This window comes from Bidens hawaiensis, unplaced genomic scaffold (assembly GCF_021521415.1).
Source record: "Bidens hawaiensis isolate Kalapana, Puna unplaced genomic scaffold, B.hawaiensis_p1.1 tig00005851_1, whole genome shotgun sequence".
NCBI classification, from domain to species: Eukaryota; Viridiplantae; Streptophyta; class Magnoliopsida; order Asterales; family Asteraceae; genus Bidens; species Bidens hawaiensis.
In genome coordinates, this window is record NW_027491385.1 from 826,171 (window position 1) to 843,442 (window position 17,272).

A 17,272-nucleotide genomic window follows, 5' to 3' on the forward strand; every position below is an offset into this window, starting at 1 on the left:
CTTCAAACCACAGGGATGCAAAAAGTAAATTTCTCTAAATAATGACTTGAAAGATAAATAAATGCTCTTGTTAGTATCACCTTTTAAATTAGTAAAGACTTAATTAAATAGGTTAATTGAACCAAATGGGCCACTGCTTGTGTCTTGTCTTTTCAAGACCAGCAGCTGTTAAACCAATAGCCCAACTTTTCTTTGGCCCAACTAATTAGCCCATAAGCCAAGATCCACTTAATCTCCCTACTCTTAAATCAGACATTCAGACCGGTTCGGATTGAGTTGACTCATAAAAACACTTCAGTCGGGTTGAACCGGTTAAGCTACAAAATTAAAAGGGTCCAGTTTGACCTGTTTGATTAGATCCATTTCCTCTTTATTAAAATCTGCAGCTTAACCGATTCAACCCAAGTAGAGTGTTTTTACAAGTCAACTCAATCCAAACCGGTCTGTTTTCACCATCACTTAAAAGTTTACGACACCGTCAATGTTAGTGAAAACCAACCTAGGCAATATAAAATGTAACAAAAACTCAGCTTTGGTACGATACAGTAAAAAAACCAAAACTCTCAAAACAAACACAATAACATATATTGACCGACAAAAAAAAGTCAACGTAACAGTCAATGGTTTCCTGTAGCATGCTTATCTATAAAAGCTTGAGCAAGATTCCTGAAGCTAACACTAACTGCACCTGCAGCTGCATACCTTTTAATTATATCCACCACTTCTGGTCTTAAAATCGCTTCCTTAGTAGACGCATTACACAGATAATATAAAGCCCCGAGAGCATAATTCACCTACAAGCACCAAAAACCTTAAAAATAATAATATTTGTGGATGATAAAAGATATAACTGATATTATTTGCAAGTGTTACCGTATTTTTAACAGGACTTGATAAACACTGTATGAGAAGAGGTATCCCGTCACATTTAATTATTACCGCAGCATTTGCAGGATCTGTAGCATAAAAAAAGGTTAGAAATATTAGATATTATTGTAATTTAGTTTTAAGTTTTTAACATACCAACACACGACTTGCAGATCCCTCCGGCACCAAACTCTATAAGTTTCTCATTGGGCTCGGTTATGCAGTCGAGGAAAAGGTCCAAAACATTAAGCTGTAAATGGTTGAATACGGTTGTTAAATAAAGTAAATATTGAATTTACAAAGTACGAAACAAATAAAAGAAAGATAATTAACCTGGCGCAGAAACGTATAATTGTAGGGATCATATGCAAAGTTTGCTAAATTAGCAGCAATTTTCTCCTTCGACTCTGCATTTACAAAGAATCATGAAACAAAATGTTGCGACAAAAAGACAATCACTCGACAACTTGACAAGTCTAGAACGTACCTTCAGTGGACGCGTTTTGAAACTGGCTCACGAGTTCCTACAAACATATAAACGTTACGAATACAATAATAAAAGGGGTAGCAGCGCAGCTTGTTGCTTTTGTTTCGATGTAATCACTACTTTGATGAAAAAATGAAATGAAATTTACAGATTTATGAATCACACCTGAAGATATTGTACCCTTGGAGTGCCATATTTCCCGGTACGTTCTTCTTGTCTTTTATTATTAGTAAACATATGTAATCAATCTGTGACATGTTAAATACATAATAATGTCTTAAAGCAACTGATAAACATTTTCTATAACATTAATAAGCAAAATGATTAAAAAAGAAAAACATATTTTTTTCGCCTACAAATTGGTTGCAGTGGCATAGCTCAATAATAATAATAATAATAATAATAATAATAATAATAATATTGTAACATCAAATACTTAATATGCACATAACCCTAGGGTTCAAATTCGGAAATTAGGGCTAGCTTACCAAAGCTTCAATCGACGTAACAAGTGGAATCGAGAAGTGAGATCTGCGACGGTGGTGGTTCAGGCGTCACCGGAAACTGTGGAATATAAAGCTCGCCGGAGAGTTAACTGCGGTGGTGACTGGTGGTCTTATAATCATTTTCTTTATATATGTAATTTTAGTATGAGTAAATTACAAGATTAGTCCCTGTGCTTTGTTTGTAGATGAGTAAACATATATTTTGTTTGCACAAAATTAACTGATTTGCCAACAAATATAGAATGCCTAGGTATTTCGTACGGAGTGACTCAATAGCAAAAGACCACTGACAGCTGGCCCAACCCAGCCGTACGGAGCCGTTAAGCGCCTCCAAGTTATCTCCAATTCCGGGAAAACTCACATGCCCAAAGACCTACTGGTGGTAAAACCCGGACGCCCTTAAGATCGAACTGAAACTCCCAAAGATCTCAGTCTTCATTCATTGAGTCACCCATGTCCCCTTCAAAGTGTTATAAACGAGGATTGAACTTGGATCTCTATTGAAAAACCCATGCTTCTTACAACTAGCATGTGATGGGGCTAGTTTTGTTTTTTGTTTTTTTTTTTTTTTAAGATTCCTTGTTAGATAGGGTTTGATTGTTTTTAAAAAATTATGTTTTTATGATATCGTAACTAACGAGGCGCGTTTTTATGGTTGTTTATTGTAGATGTTAACTACGCGTGTCAGATTTGTTATTTATTAAAGTTAGATATTAAACATGTTATTATATTAGTTAGGCGCCTGTTCTAATGAACTTTGTTTTTAATATTCGTATTTTATTAAAAAAGAAAAAAAGAAAAATTAGTGACATCTTTTCAAATAAAAATTTGGTAGATATGTTATTTTTATCTAATGGTATTTAATAAATATTATTTTGTTTATAGAAAGGCATTTCTAGTGAAAAAGTTGATTCGTTTTGACTAGCAAGTAAAGACATTGGACTGAGAAGATGTCACATATGACATATACACAAAGATAGTAATGAAAGATCGTTAATTAATTCATCTAAAATCACTACTCATTCATTAGTTATCGTATTATCTCCCTAAATAAGTAAAGACATCGTTTATAGCATCTATAAGGTTTCAATCTGCACCATGTATGATCTTCCTAGTGAGCGCATCGGTTACCACATTAGCATGTAGACAATTTCATAATCATAATAATTGGCCAACTCTAACCGTTAACGTCACCTCATGCTTAGATAGTTGATGATGCTATTTGTGAGTGGCGTTTATGGTAGGTGTGTGTCGGGTCAAACCCATCTCTTTCGAATTGCCACAACATGGGCGATGTTAGCAAGAATTATTGTAGAAGGATATGGCTAGGAGAATCCGAAAGGCATTATGACAAAATTAAAAATCTCCAAACTTACAAAATATTTGATCTTAAGTTCTAACAAATCTCATATACTAAAGGCATTATAATGCAACTTTAACCAAAACCATTTTGACCTTCAACACCTTCCATTTACTAGTTTGTAAAAAATGAAACCAAAGGATGCAAAAAGAAACATGATACATATGTCTCAAAATCCCAGGAAACCAACAAAACAAAAATCCAAAATAATGGAAACTAAAATCATACCATCAGACAGCATCATTCTGTCAAAGGTACACTGTCCCAAATCTCCCTTGTTTCTGCTAAATCCGGGCAATACCGTTGTGACAAAATCTCCACTTGATCGATAAACGGCTTACTCCCGTGATGACCAATGTGCTTAACCATTTGATCCCAACGCTTTCTACAAATATCACCGGGCCTATGCTCAAGAACACAGTCCCAATCTACGTCTTCAATGCAAGCAGCATCCAAATCATAGAGAGCTTTAATTAGCCTATAATCATCAGCATTAGACCATTTACCTTCTTGCACAAGTGAAGATGTCAACTGTTTGTACCACTTCACACAACAACTGTCATCGGTTCGGGTTGAAAGTTTGTCACTGATCTCACCCCAAGAAATATTATCTCTCAACATCCCATGCTTTGACTTTTTCTCTTGTGAAACCGCTTTCGTTTGTAAATCTAAGTTGACCAAATCATATAAAGTTTGGTACTCTTCTTGACTCCATTTTCCTGCCTTTTTGTTTTTAAGTTTTATTCTTCGCCATTTATCCTTCACATGCACTCGGTTTTTACCAAGTTCTTCCGCCACAATTTTCCAGCTCTTACCGCGTTTCTCATAAGATTCAAGTAAAAGCTCGGTTTCTTCCTTGGTCCACTTGCGTTTTTCGCCTCGTTCAAATAAAGAGTGGGCCCGGTAATAGACGGCGAGATATGGGCGGTATGGTATACACGTCCCGATAGTTTTCCAACAGTTTCTTAACTCGGGGTAAGACATAGAGTTCAAAACCATGCTTAAACCTTCTTCTCCTAAGTTACGTGATTTTATAAAACTTAAAACAGCATCTTTTACTATTGCGTCTTCTTCTGGAGTGAACCTTTTGCCTCGCACTAATTTGTCTTCTTCGGTTTTCAGCTTCTTCTTTTCAGTGTCGGGTGATGGGAAAATTTCTACGTGACTCGAAAAGCTGACTTTTTTGGCTTTGACTTTTGAATTTGGTTCGTTTTCAGTGGCCACATGCTTTCTTTTCTTCTTGGTCTTCTTTGCTAAATTATCATCATTTTCTTTTACCTTCTCGCTTGCATCTCTATCTTCAATTAAGACTGATTTTAACTTACTATCCTTTGAAGAATCACCAGCTACGTTTATGCAACTGCCTTCAAAAGTTTCTGCTTGACTCGGTAAGCTGACTTTCTTCAATTCGACTTTTAATTTAGATTCAATTTCATTGACCTTTGCTAAACTACCATCATCTCCCTGACCATTCTCAACATCATCTTCATTTAATACTGACTTTAACTTATTATCGTTTGCCAATTCATCAGCTTCGTTTAGGCGACTGTCTACAAAAGTTTCTACATTACTTGAAAACTTGACTTCCTGAGATTTGACTTTTAACTTAGATTCGTTTTCCGTGATCTTGTGCTTCCTCTTTTTCTTAATCTTTTTTGCTAAATTACCATCTGTGTTACCCTTCTCAGCTTCATCTGATTTTAAGACAGATTTTAACTTATTATCTTTTAAAATAACACTAGCTGTGTTTAGGCAACTGTCTCCATTGTCAATATCTTGCACATTACTGGTTTTATTTTTCTTGCTCTTCTTGGAATTCTTTCCCGTCTCCAAAGGCACGGAATCACCTTCTGTCTCTATCTTGCCCATTTTTCATGTATCAAAGGGGCTAGGACACCTGTTTGACTGCAAAAACAGTAGGAACAGCGGATTAAAGTCCACTATAAAACTATACATTATAACTTCATCAAAACTCAGCATCCTGATTACATCCAGATATTCAATAATCAACATAATTAAACTAGCATAGAACAGATAATGATCATATAAGACAGTCAAAGGCACAAAGGACTCGCATGCTGCCTAGTGCAGGACCATAAAAGAAGTTAATATAATAGATATAAAAACTAATACTGCTCCCAAATATAATCGAAAACCTAATATCATCAACAATTATAACACCCAATTCATATTAAAATTTTAAACAAAATGTAAATCACCAATCATCATATTAAAGAATATCTTATATAACTAGCTGTATACTGCATTAATTCCACACCGAATAACAAGCCCTAGCAACATATAAAAGGTCCTAAAAAACGTAATATAAAACAGTTCCAGAAAAGCTCAACGCACGAAAAAAAAAAAAGCAACAAGCATTGGCTACGTGGACAATATCACCTCGGTGCACCTAGCGTTTTTTAAAACATGGCTGTTGCAAGTAAACAATTGTGAAAACCAATAGATACAAACTTCTCATTTATGATAATTATCATAATATTACTAATTTATTTACTATTCAGCAAGTGTTAAATTTAGACTTTTGCTGTTTGGCTTTTAATTTCAGTTTAAATCTTACAGACGTTCAATTTGCATCGCAGAATTAACTAATTATGTGCAGCATTGCTTGTAGTGTTGTCAATACCAATAGATTTGTAGTGAAATTGAATGGCAGAAGAACTAGTCATAATATTCGAGTTAAACGCACAAAATATTATTATATAGATTAGAAATTGAACGCATAAACAAGCAAATCAGACACGAACGAACAGCGTCTCAAACAAGTAACTGACCTGAATTGGAATACGATATCGCCGAAACCCTAGAAAGAAAATGAGAGTGCTTTTGGCAGGATTTTTTTTTTTTTTAATGAGAAATGAGATGGCAAAACTTGTAATTTAGCCTAAAATGAGGGGTTATCGTGATTTGTTGAAAAGCTGGTGGCGCGAAGCTACCGTGCGCTGGATTATGACTAAACATCTCTAAGTCAAAGAATCTGGGCTAGAAGTGACGCGTATGTCTGTCGCATGTTTGCCGACCAGGCACGTGTCGTTGGCTAAGCTCGTGCGGGCCGCCTTGAAGTACAATTCCTATCAAGCGACGGTAACTCAATGGTAAGAGGTGATCCATAGGTCCGCAGTCGCAGACAGAGCTCGCCATCTCTAGTTTCGGGGAAAACTTGTCACCCGAAGGCCCACTGTAATAAAACCCGGCTGAGTTCATATTCGAATTTGAGACCTTCCTTGTAGCCTTCAAGTTGTTGAGCTAAAAGCTTATAGGCAATTATTACAAGTTGAGCTAAAAGCTTATAGGCAATTATTACAAGTTGTTAAACGGCTCTTTAAACATAGAAATAACGAAAGTCCTAATAGTTTGAGCTAAAAATTTGTATTTGATGATTGAATAATAATTAATATATTAAAAAGAGTTTGTTAGAAAAGTGTAAAGTCGCGTTTGATTCCTGGAATTCAAGAAAATTGAATTGAAATTGAAAAATATTCTATACAAAATTGTGTTTGGTTGGTCAATAAAGGATTTTGAATTGGAAAACATCTCAATTGAGGGTTGAGACTTCGCAGTGTTCGGTCCTGTAATATCAGTTAAGCTAAAACATTATTACAAGTTGTTAATGGGCTCTTTAAACATACAAAATGACGGAAATTTTACTAATTTGAGCTAAACAGATAAAAAAAACTCAATGTATGATGTTTGTGAATGTGATCCATGGATCATGAATGATGGGCCGAAGGCAGTGGGCTAAGGTTGGTTGCTATTGGTACTTTGGAAATTTTATAATAAAATCACCTAGTATGTGCTTTCACAAAATAAAACTACAGTATAGGGTATTATGATTTATGATGATTATTGTTAATAATCTGAATTAATTTAAATTCAAACAATCATTATAGACTGGTAGCACACTTGCATACGCTTATATTATACAAAATTGCTATAATTAATTTCATTAAAAATATCAGTATATTAATTATCGTACATGACATTAAAATACGTTTTTAACTTTTTATCATATTATCGTTTTGGGTATATAATATTTACTTCTTTTATTCAAACAGATTGCTTATTTAACCATATTGGTGTAAATAAACATGATTCTAAAGTCTTAACTTGTTTTATTAGGGTACAAATTCTTTTAGCACAACTATCCAACACGAAAATAACTAGGTTTTGAGTTGGTCAGTCTAACTCATTTAATAAACAAGTCGTACTCAAGTAAATGTGTTTAACCCATTGAATAAACAAGTCTAATTTGGGCTGTACACTCGCCCTAAAACTAAACTAAACGGACTGACCAGTCAACCTGCTTAAAACTAAATAAACTAATTAATATATAATCTGCTTACGACCCGCATAGCTCATTTATAACTTAATACAATTTGTATATAAACAGGTTATACAAGTCGTATTCAGGTTACATCAGGGTAAGGATAATACTTTGGTTCATGATCGAAACACTTTGATGTTAATGTCAACTATTGCATATAAGTATAATGTCGCTACGAAATAACGATCTATTTGAAAAAATCATTCAACAAATGGGGTAAATAGACAAAGTTACAGGTTTGTTCAATACAAAATGCAAGCAGGATGCATTAATTAGCATCTTCTCATTATATTGGTCACATTTTCTCCTATCTCTGTTTTTGTCTCCTCCGAAATGGGCCCATCGCCGATGTACATGTCAAAGAAAGCCCCTGAATTGATACAAGCAACAGTCAAATTCATTATCCAGCTGACAATGATAAAATGAGTGAGTCGGAAATAAATAAGAGACTTACTGCACAAGTCCCTGCTATGAACCGCACCGATACGATTGCCTTCAACTGCATATAAATAAAGAAAAGGGTTAACCAAAAAAACTGATATTAATCATATTTATTTTTGTATTCATGTATGATAATCTATAATAGAGTTCAAAGATTTTGGACAAAAAAGTGCTTCGGGTCAAACTCAACCCATAAAAAAAACACATTTTGAAATAAATCGACTTTTGACTAGTAATCAAACGCGCCCGACCAGTCGATGTTGCACCTCTAATTAACATAGACGAATAAATGTAAAACATTGATTACAGTGAGACTCACTTTCAGTAACAAAATGTCCATCAGATGTCCTTTGAAATTTTATCGTTGTTCCCTGAAGATTGCTAGCGTTAATTATAGGAATATGTAAAACAAACACACAAACATATATAACGAATTATTACCGCTCGTATTTGAATATCATATGAGAAAAGGGAACCAAAACTTTTTACGCAGTCATAATCAGTGTCCGGATTCATCTGCAACACGCACACATGTAAAGACAAAAAAATTTAAACATGCATAAAAAATAAATAAAAGTAAAAAAATAAAAAAAAACAGATGAATATAACAGATTAACTTTCATATTATCAAACTGAAAATCTCTTAACGCAATTTCACCTTAATTAATCAGTTACGAAGTGATTTCTCAAAAGCAATGCAAGACATAGAGTAAAAAATCAAAAAAATTAATATGGTGAAACATTACATATACGTGTTCTCATAATTAAATAACCCTTTTTCATTTTATATATGTGATAGAAAGTGGACTCACTCTCTAACTGTACTGATTTTAATCCCATTGCAGCTGACCACAAGCCTAACCGTCATGCTTATATCCTCCCTGCAGCACCACATCAAACACTGAATTTTTATTTTTTAAAAGAAATAGAAAAGTCATGCGACTTTACGGAGATGCTATTATGGCATACCTTAAAAGATCTTTATAAAAGCTATGATGCTTTGTCACTTCATTCTCCGGTAGAGAAGCATACTTTGAACCCAACTTGTTACAAACATCATAACGATGCACATCTAAACAATTCAAGTAACATCAGTTAGAAAACAATACAAACTAATATCATGAATTTTAAACTTTTAAACTTCAGCTTAGCTTTTAAGTTCACTTACAAAATCCAAAAGCATAGAGCTTCAATGACTTTATTTTGATAATCTTCATCGATTTCGATCCAGTTCCAACAAGAACCTCTGTATTTAAACTTGAATTACTCGCTCCAAAAATATTATCCAATATAGTCGGGAACTCAATGCCGGTTCTTGGCTCGACTGCATTAATATTCCCTTCAAAATCACCACATCTTCGTTGCTGAATCTCACACAGACCGCAATTCGCGGATCTCCCAACAACTTCATTCACATTTTCAATTGCAAGTGGCGGAACCAAATTACCAGCTAACGATATTGCAGAAATAAATTGAAGATCTTTCGCCTTTCCCAATAACTGGTTTATCGCAAATCGCGAGAACTTATTGAAAAGTTCTGGAATCTCAAGTGCTTTTCTTCTATAATTGATGAAAAATCTTGGAAGACCATGATTATGATTATTATTACCAGCAACATTATTAAAATGGACAGAAAAATCGCGTCTTTTTGGGATCATGCTTAACTTTGACCCGTTACCGCGCCAAAAGAGAACATTATCGGTAAACTTTGAGATGAAAATAAAGGTTTCTTGTAGTGCAAGGCTTCCAGGGTTGTGATGGTGTCGAGAATGATAATGTGATGTGTCTATTAATGAATTTATATGGTATAGATATTGAGATGCTACTGGAAAGAATTTTGGCTGCCCATTGTCGAGATCCATAAGAATGGAATTAAAGTTTTCGCCTTTAATTCAAGAACTCAGAAATATGATAGTTTCTAATGATGAAACACCTACAAGTTAACAATATACCTGCAATTAAATCAATCAGATTGTAAATATTTGTGTAAAATGTAGATGAAATATTATAGTCCTGTAACCAAACTGAACGAACACGAACAGGGGCATATTCAAGTTATGTTCACGTTCATTTAACTTTTTGTGTTTCATGTCTGTTATTAAGAAAACAGGCGTGTTTGTGTTTGTGTTTGTGTTTGTTCATGTTCGTCTGTTGAAATCCTAAACGAACATGTTAGGATTAAACGCACACACGAAACTGAACACGACACGAAAGCAATAAACGAAAACGAGGATTTAATGTGGTTCGGTCTAAACTGACCTACGTCCACGGGTGGCAACTAGGTATATCTTTATTGAGTGACCAATATTACAAGTACATAATGTTGTTTATATAGAGACTGAACTAGGGTTAGTAAATTATTATGCAAGAAATCTAAACCGGGCCGGGCTTGGGCCCGACCGCCCACACCCGTCTCCTCTTTTGACTTCATATAATAAACCGGGCCAACAAGGCCTACGAACCCAACAATCTCCCACTCGGAGGCCTTGAGTACTCTCGTCTGCACTCCTGATTGTACTTCTGTAATCTGAACATTAAACTTCTTCTAGTTGCCACCGCCTTCTCATCAATTAACCTGAAGGCCCGTTGAAGCTCCCCGGAGCTCCAACACGTCAGTCACGGATGAAACTGCCCCTGACCCATTCTCTGTCCCTACCGGCTCCCACTGTAACGAACTACCGGATCCTGAGATAACCTGAGAACAAACACTCTCCATATTCAGCAAGTAATTCATTGGAGAGACTTTTACAGCTGGAATACTGGTTTTCTTAATCCATTGTCGACCTGGAACTGTAACTGAAACACGACCTGTGCTCCCACTGTCACGATGTCCCCCAACTGATTTAACCTTCCTAGCTCGTTCATCCTGAATCTTCACTTTGGCTCTGGGTTTGTTACTTGCAAAACGAACCTTCTTCTGCCCACGAGATTCTGTGAACCGGATTTTGTCTTTCACCAAAACTGGATCCACTCCTTTTGATGACATGCCGACCATATACAACGAACCCATTTTCTTGCCACGAGCAACCACGAGATTCCCTTTGACTACTTTCCACTGCCCATTCCCGAACTTAACATCGTGCCCCTGGTCATCCAACTGTCCAACTGATATCAAACGTTTCTTCAAACTTGGAATAACCCTCACGTCTTTCAAAGTCCAAGAAGTACCGGCTGAAGTTATCAAATCAACGTCTCCCATACCCGTAACCTCTAAAATATCATCATTCGCTAGTCGAACCTTTCCAAAATCCCCAAATTTAAGATTCTTCATCGTTTCACTACAGTGAGTGGCATGAAACGATGCACCAGAATCCATCACCCAAGCATCAACGCTACTCTCAACACTACAAACCAAAGCCTCATCACTACTGACCCCGTCATCTGTGTCGTCTTCTGTAACGTTCACCTCTTTCTTACCATTCGGACACTGATTCCTGAAGTGTCCTTTCTCTTTACAACCCCAACATTCAATATCCTTACGAGTCTTAGACTGACTCCTCTTCCTGCTCCCACTGCCTCGCTGTTTTCCCCTACCTCTACCTTCTGTGACTAGCATATTGTCTGATGATTCACCTGAACTTCTGCGTCTTGAATCTTCTCCCAGAATCAGATCTCGAATCCCGTCGAAAGTAATATTTGTAGACGAACTACAAACTGCAGTCACTGTTTGCGACCAACTGTCGGGCAAAGAGGATAATAACAAGAGGCCTTGAACTTCATCATCAAACTTAATGTCAACTGACACTAAGCGGGACAAGATCGAATTAAGATTATTGATATGAGTTGTAACTGACCCACCCTCTTTCATTCTTGTTGTCACTAGCTCTCGGATAAGATAGACCTTATTCGCTGCCGAAGGCTTCTCATACATGTTGGATAGCGCCTCCATCACACCACGTGCTGTGGTTTCTTTCATGATGTTAAACGCCACATCTTCCGACAACGACAAAGTAATACAAGCCCTAGCTTTCTTGTCGAACTTATTCCAATCTACTTCTGACATCTTTTCTGGTTTTTCATCCTCAAGCACTACATCCAAGTCTTTCTGACAAAGTAGTGCCTCAATCTGCATCTTCCACCAACTGAACTTCTGTCCGTCAAACTTCTGTATCGAAACCTTTCCGTCTTCTGCCATGGCAATGACTAAAACGAAAAACTGGATAAAGCAGAGACAGACACAGCAACACGAGCCTGAACTTAACGATTGTTCTACTGAACTCTGTTAAAAAATCAACCTATTTATAAGCAGCGGAATATCGAACTGAAAATCAGAAACTGAAACGATAAAACCTGACAAACGCGGTTGGCACTGGTTCTCCGTTTCTTTAACGCTTCTTCTGACTTAAAACTGTTCTTCAACGAAAAATAGGATCTTGATTCAACTATTCTTGACTCGTACTTTGCAAAATAGAATCTCGACCCTTGCTTAAATGGATCTCGGGCCCAACAAAATAAACAAGCTAGACCCTCTCAAAAAATTAAACAATCTGGATAAAGTTGGTGGCCATTGAACTCCCTTGTCAACAAAATAATATTGTTTTTCCTTGTCTTTTCCTAGTCTGGCATGAATCTCAAGAGAAAAATAATAATACAAACCCTTCTTTTCTTCTCTGTTCAAACGCCACTAGCGGAAACAAAAGAGACAACCTGGAATCGAACAATACGATGCTTACAGCTTTCAAACGGAACCAACAAAAAAACGCAGATCGCGCGGGCTGGGTTTAGTAGCGGCGAAACGACGGCGGAAACCCTAACGGCGATCGGAAAACCGTAGGCGGCGGCGGAACCCTAGCGCAGTAGGGTGGCGGCGGCTGGATGGTTTGGCGGCGACTCGGCTGGTTCAACGTGTTCTTCGCGTGATCTGAACCTAAGCTCTAGATACCACTTGTTAGGATTAAACGCACACACGAAACTGAACACGACACGAAAGCAATAAACGAACACGAGGATTTAACGTGGTTCGGTCTAAACTGACCTACGTCCACGGGTGGCAACTAGGTATATCTTTATTGAGTGACCAATATTACAAGTACATAATGTTGTTTATATAGAGTCTGAACTAGGGTTAGTAAATTATTATGCAAGAAATCTAAACCGGGCCGGGCTTGGGCCCGACCGCCCACACCCGTCTCCTCTTTTGACTTCATATAATAAACCGGGCCAACAAGGCCTACGAACCCAACACAGTTCAGGGACGCAAACAAACATAAATGAACTTAAACAAATGCTAGTGAACATAATTGAGCAAATAAACATGTGTGTATACATACATATAGTTTATGCCCCTTTTATGATTATATTTATACAAATATAATAAGCGAACATAGATGAACGAACAAAACGGGTGTTATTAAATAAACGAACTCCCAGACCCGGATGAACATTAAATGGAGTGCCTGGAATAAGTTTTTAAGCTAATCATTAGTTTCCAGTGAAAATTGAACAATAATATTAATATGAACAAACTCTGCAATGTAATATAAAAATCATATCAAATTAAGCACAAAAATAAGGGAAACGAACCTGAAATAACAATGCAAGAGATGGAGATGATGGATCGCGGTTTCGAGTCCAAGGAGGACGGCTTTCCTAGGGTTTCATTTTTATTAAAGAATATGAAGAAATTGGATTTAATTCAATGAAAAATCAATAAACTTTTGGTTAAAAAAGAAAGAAATTGGCTAAACCCTAATCAATTGATCTCGTTTATATATTTTTTCCCGAAAATAAATTGGGGTTTTGTTTCTGGAATTGAAGGAAGATTCTGATCCCGTGCAAAGGAGTCTTTCTCTCTTTCTTTCTTAACAAACTAAAACTATATTATTATTATTATTATTATTATTATTATTATTATTATTATGAAACCTACCTTCAAGGTTTGTATTGTTTTTCAGAAATCATCCTTTATACAACACAGAATTACAATAAGTTTCTCTTTGGTTAAAGGTGGGCGGGCCACCCGAGCTTAGAGGTGGGTTGAAACCATTTTGGTTTGGTCAATAAAAATCAAAACTGGTTTATGGTTTGTTTTAATTCAGGTTGAAACCGGTTTCTTGATCAGGTCACAATCGATTTCTATTCGGGTTTTGATCGGTTTCGGTTCGGGTTTTGAAGGTTTTTGCCCAGTTTTGGTTCGATTAACTAGTTTTTTGGAGAAAATTACAAACTGGTTCCGAGCCTATAGTTTCAATCGATTCCAAACCGGTTTCTACATTTCAGCTCGATTTTCGGGTTGGTTCAGTTAACCGGTTTATTTGTCCACCTCTACCCGAGCTCATACGACTTGGTCTAGCACACCGACTCTTCCAAGTATTGTCAGCGGGTGGTGGACTTGCGGTGGGTTTAAAGGGATGTGGCTGTTCAAGTGTCTTGTGATTGTTATTTAATTAAAAAAACAGTCCTTTAATGTATATTAATATAATCATTCTTTATTTATTTTATATGCAATCACATTAAACTATATTACCTTCCCTATTCAACCTCGTATTTTTATAAATTCAAAGGGTTAAGTATTTTTTTAATGGATAAGTATGTGTTTTTATTTATTAATTATTTAACTTTGATTTATTAAAATGAGAGCCTGATGAGTCGTTTCGTCCCCATTGATTACGAACACAAAAGTTCAATATGAAATCCTCAATAAGTAAACAATTATATACTTGTGAAAAGAATATAAATGTTTTCATTTATTGTTTTAAATACGATATATAATAGAACTATTTAAAAAATAAAATAAAAATAAAGCAAGCATATTTATAAGATGGTTAGTTAAGAGTGGATTATACTAAACTTTTGAGTGTAATCTTTATGAAATATGGGTATGTATCAAAAAGGGATAGCGGCGCAGCTTGTTGCCCGTTTGCCTTCTGTTTCGATGTAATCGCTGCCTTGCATATTACCATTTATAGAAATTAAAGAAAACGAATCTTAAAAAAAAAGCATCGAAATGTTAATAATAGTTTAATACAGTCTACTTGTTATTAAAATAAATAAATCATTGTCTGCATTCGATGTCTTTGTGTAGAGTAACAATAAACTATTAACACCACATTGTTTTTCATGTTTTAGCTTTGATTTAATTGTTGGTGTGCTTTCACTTATAAGTGTTGAATCATCACACTATATCATATTTCTGAATTCTTGAATTAAAGGCAAAATCTTTAATTCAATCCTTACGAATCTTGACAACGGACAACCTAAATTCTTGATAATAGCATCTTAATATATATAACACATTAGTTCATTAACAGATACATCACATTATCGTTATAGACGCCAACACAACCCTGAAAACCTTGCTCTTCAAGAAATCTTTGCTTACATTTCAAGTCTAGTAATACCATAATGCATTGACACGCTAACGGGTCAAAGTCAAATATAACCAGGGGCGGATTTAGTGTTGGTTCAGGGGGAGCGTAGGCACCCCCTTAAATTTGTATTTTCTTCAATAAACTTTTAATATATTAGGTTCAAAGACCCAGATGTCTCATTCATCTTTTTTTAGTGCCCCCAACCCAAATTTCGGCGCCCAACTTATCAAAACGCAATTTTAATTTTGCTTTCACAAAATAACAATTAAGCCAAGATTATTTAATCTTCTAACCACTTCATTAATTGGTTATTAAGATATTCAGAATGCCATTTCCTTTTTGTAATTTTACACTATTTAACTTTGTTGTTTTTTTTAATGGTATAGTAATAGCTTTAAGCTATGATAACTATGAAAAGGTTTTCGTCAACTGTAATATATATTTTGTTTATTATGTTATGATGAAATTTGTTGCTTACATTTCTATACATGTTTATTTAATGTAATTCTTTTACTCGACCCATTTTGGTTTGACCCATTTTAGTTTGACCCATTTTGACTTGGCATATTCTAGGTTGACCTTTTTTGACACCCACTGACTAATTTTCTGGATCCGTCACTAAATATAACCCGAAAAATACACAATTTATATGTCCAAATATTGTTATGAGAAGAGAGATGACACACCTAATACAAATTGATACAAGTATCACAAGGTTACTCCGCCTAATACAAATTATACTAAAGTTATGGGATCACTTTTGAATTTGATATTTATTATAGGGCCTTAAATACAAAATAGACAGAATAACAAATTTTTTCCTTTAAAATAAGACGAATTACGGTTCGTGTCCTTTTCTTAGTTTCCTTGCAGGCGGTGTACTTTAAACTTTTTTTTCCTACAAGTTTTGTCCTTTACGCTAACTGGGTTAGAAAAAGTCAGTTAAATCCCATCACGTGAGGCGCATGTGAGGGTAGTTTTGTCCTTTCATATATCTCTGCAACTAAACCCTTTATCAGTCTTCTTCTTACTCCATCTTACTCCGCCGGCAATGCTACCGGAATCCACAAACAAACCACCACCACAATAAACCACCACAATGTCACCACCAACCAAACACCCACTTGAATTAACCGGTGAATCTCAACTGGGATCATGGAAGCTATCAGCAAAATCAACATTATAATCAAACTATTAGTTGGAATATTGAGCCACTTGTTAACAACCATAGGCCACAACAACTCTACACAGCTGCAATCCCAACATTTTTCAACTTAATTTCTAATATGCAATTGGAGATCATACACACACAAACATATGTTTTGGATTATTATCCCCAAATCAATTGTGCAGTGAATGTGTGATTAGTTGTCCACTGTCTTGCGATGCCGCCTAGGGTTCATAAATGGAACCCAGCAACAACACACAAAAATCGCCCACCGACAAACAATCGCCATCTAACCCACGACCCAGAGACCGTCGTCCGTACTGCCTGCCTCTCCGCCACCGGTTCCATCGCCACCCACGTCACCACTCACCTCTCACAAACCCTAAACTCTAACTGCAATCTCTCCACCACCACTTCGCAGATCTGAAAAATCGAAATCGCAGACTGGACGGGTTTCCGGCCACCATTACGGCAGCAGCTACGGCCACCATTACGGCAGTCGGTTTTCCGGCCACCATCGCCATCGCCGGAATCACCATCGATCCCTAGACTCACCATCGCCGTCACAGTCGCCGATATGAGGGTTTCCGGCCACCATTACGACAGCTTCTACTTCCCTAGAATCACCATCGCCGTCACAGTCGGTTTTTCGACCACCATTACGGCAGCAGCTACGGTGGCTCCGGCGAGGCTGTGGGCGGTAGATTGGTTGGTGAGATTGATGATGGCGAGGTTGTGATTCCGGTGGTGGTGGTGGTGAGTCCGGCGGGGGTGTTTAGGGTGGATTCTGT

General features: G+C 36.4%; 2 protein-coding genes and 1 pseudogene across 3 annotated transcripts; all 3 read right to left on the reverse strand.

Annotated features, from left to right (window-relative positions):
* Window positions 1-566: 566 nt before the first annotated feature.
* On the reverse strand, window positions 567-1,593 carry LOC143630852 (uncharacterized). Its single transcript, XM_077099751.1, has 6 exons — window positions 1,520-1,593; window positions 1,355-1,391; window positions 1,201-1,274; window positions 1,024-1,117; window positions 874-956; window positions 567-794 (listed from the first exon to the last, which is right to left on the reverse strand). Exons 1-6 carry the CDS (start codon window positions 1,589-1,591, stop codon window positions 618-620), a joined length of 537 nt encoding a protein of 178 aa, XP_076955866.1. The 5' UTR covers window positions 1,592-1,593; the 3' UTR covers window positions 567-617.
* Window positions 1,594-3,323: 1,730 nt separating this feature from the next.
* Window positions 3,324-5,431, reverse strand: LOC143630853 (uncharacterized). Its single transcript, XM_077099753.1, has one exon. It carries the CDS (start codon window positions 5,087-5,089, stop codon window positions 3,461-3,463), a length of 1,629 nt encoding a protein of 542 aa, XP_076955868.1. The 5' UTR covers window positions 5,090-5,431; the 3' UTR covers window positions 3,324-3,460.
* Window positions 5,432-7,825: 2,394 nt separating this feature from the next.
* Window positions 7,826-9,911, reverse strand: LOC143630854 (fatty-acid-binding protein 2-like; annotated as a pseudogene). The gene is made up of 8 exons (XR_013153251.1): window positions 9,172-9,911; window positions 8,973-9,075; window positions 8,816-8,884; window positions 8,662-8,698; window positions 8,445-8,519; window positions 8,323-8,374; window positions 8,017-8,061; window positions 7,826-7,932 (listed from the first exon to the last, which is right to left on the reverse strand). The product of XR_013153251.1 is annotated as a fatty-acid-binding protein 2-like (transcript).
* Window positions 9,912-17,272: the final 7,361 nt, after the last annotated feature.

Excerpts from the sequence above, each read along its gene's own strand:
- LOC143630852 (XM_077099751.1), bottom strand. The coding sequence starts at position 1,591 with ATGTTTACTAATAATAAAAGACAAGAAGAACGTACCGGGAAATATGGC. Across the intron at positions 1,275-1,354 it reads TCAAAACGCGTCCACTGAAG|AGTCGAAGGAGAAAATTGCT; the intron begins GTACGTTCTAGA and ends TTGTAAATGCAG. Across the intron at positions 957-1,023 it reads GATCTGCAAGTCGTGTGTTG|ATCCTGCAAATGCTGCGGTA; the intron begins GTATGTTAAAAA and ends TTTATGCTACAG.
- LOC143630853 (XM_077099753.1), bottom strand. The coding sequence starts at position 5,089 with ATGGGCAAGATAGAGACAGAAGGTGATTCCGTGCCTTTGGAGACGGGA.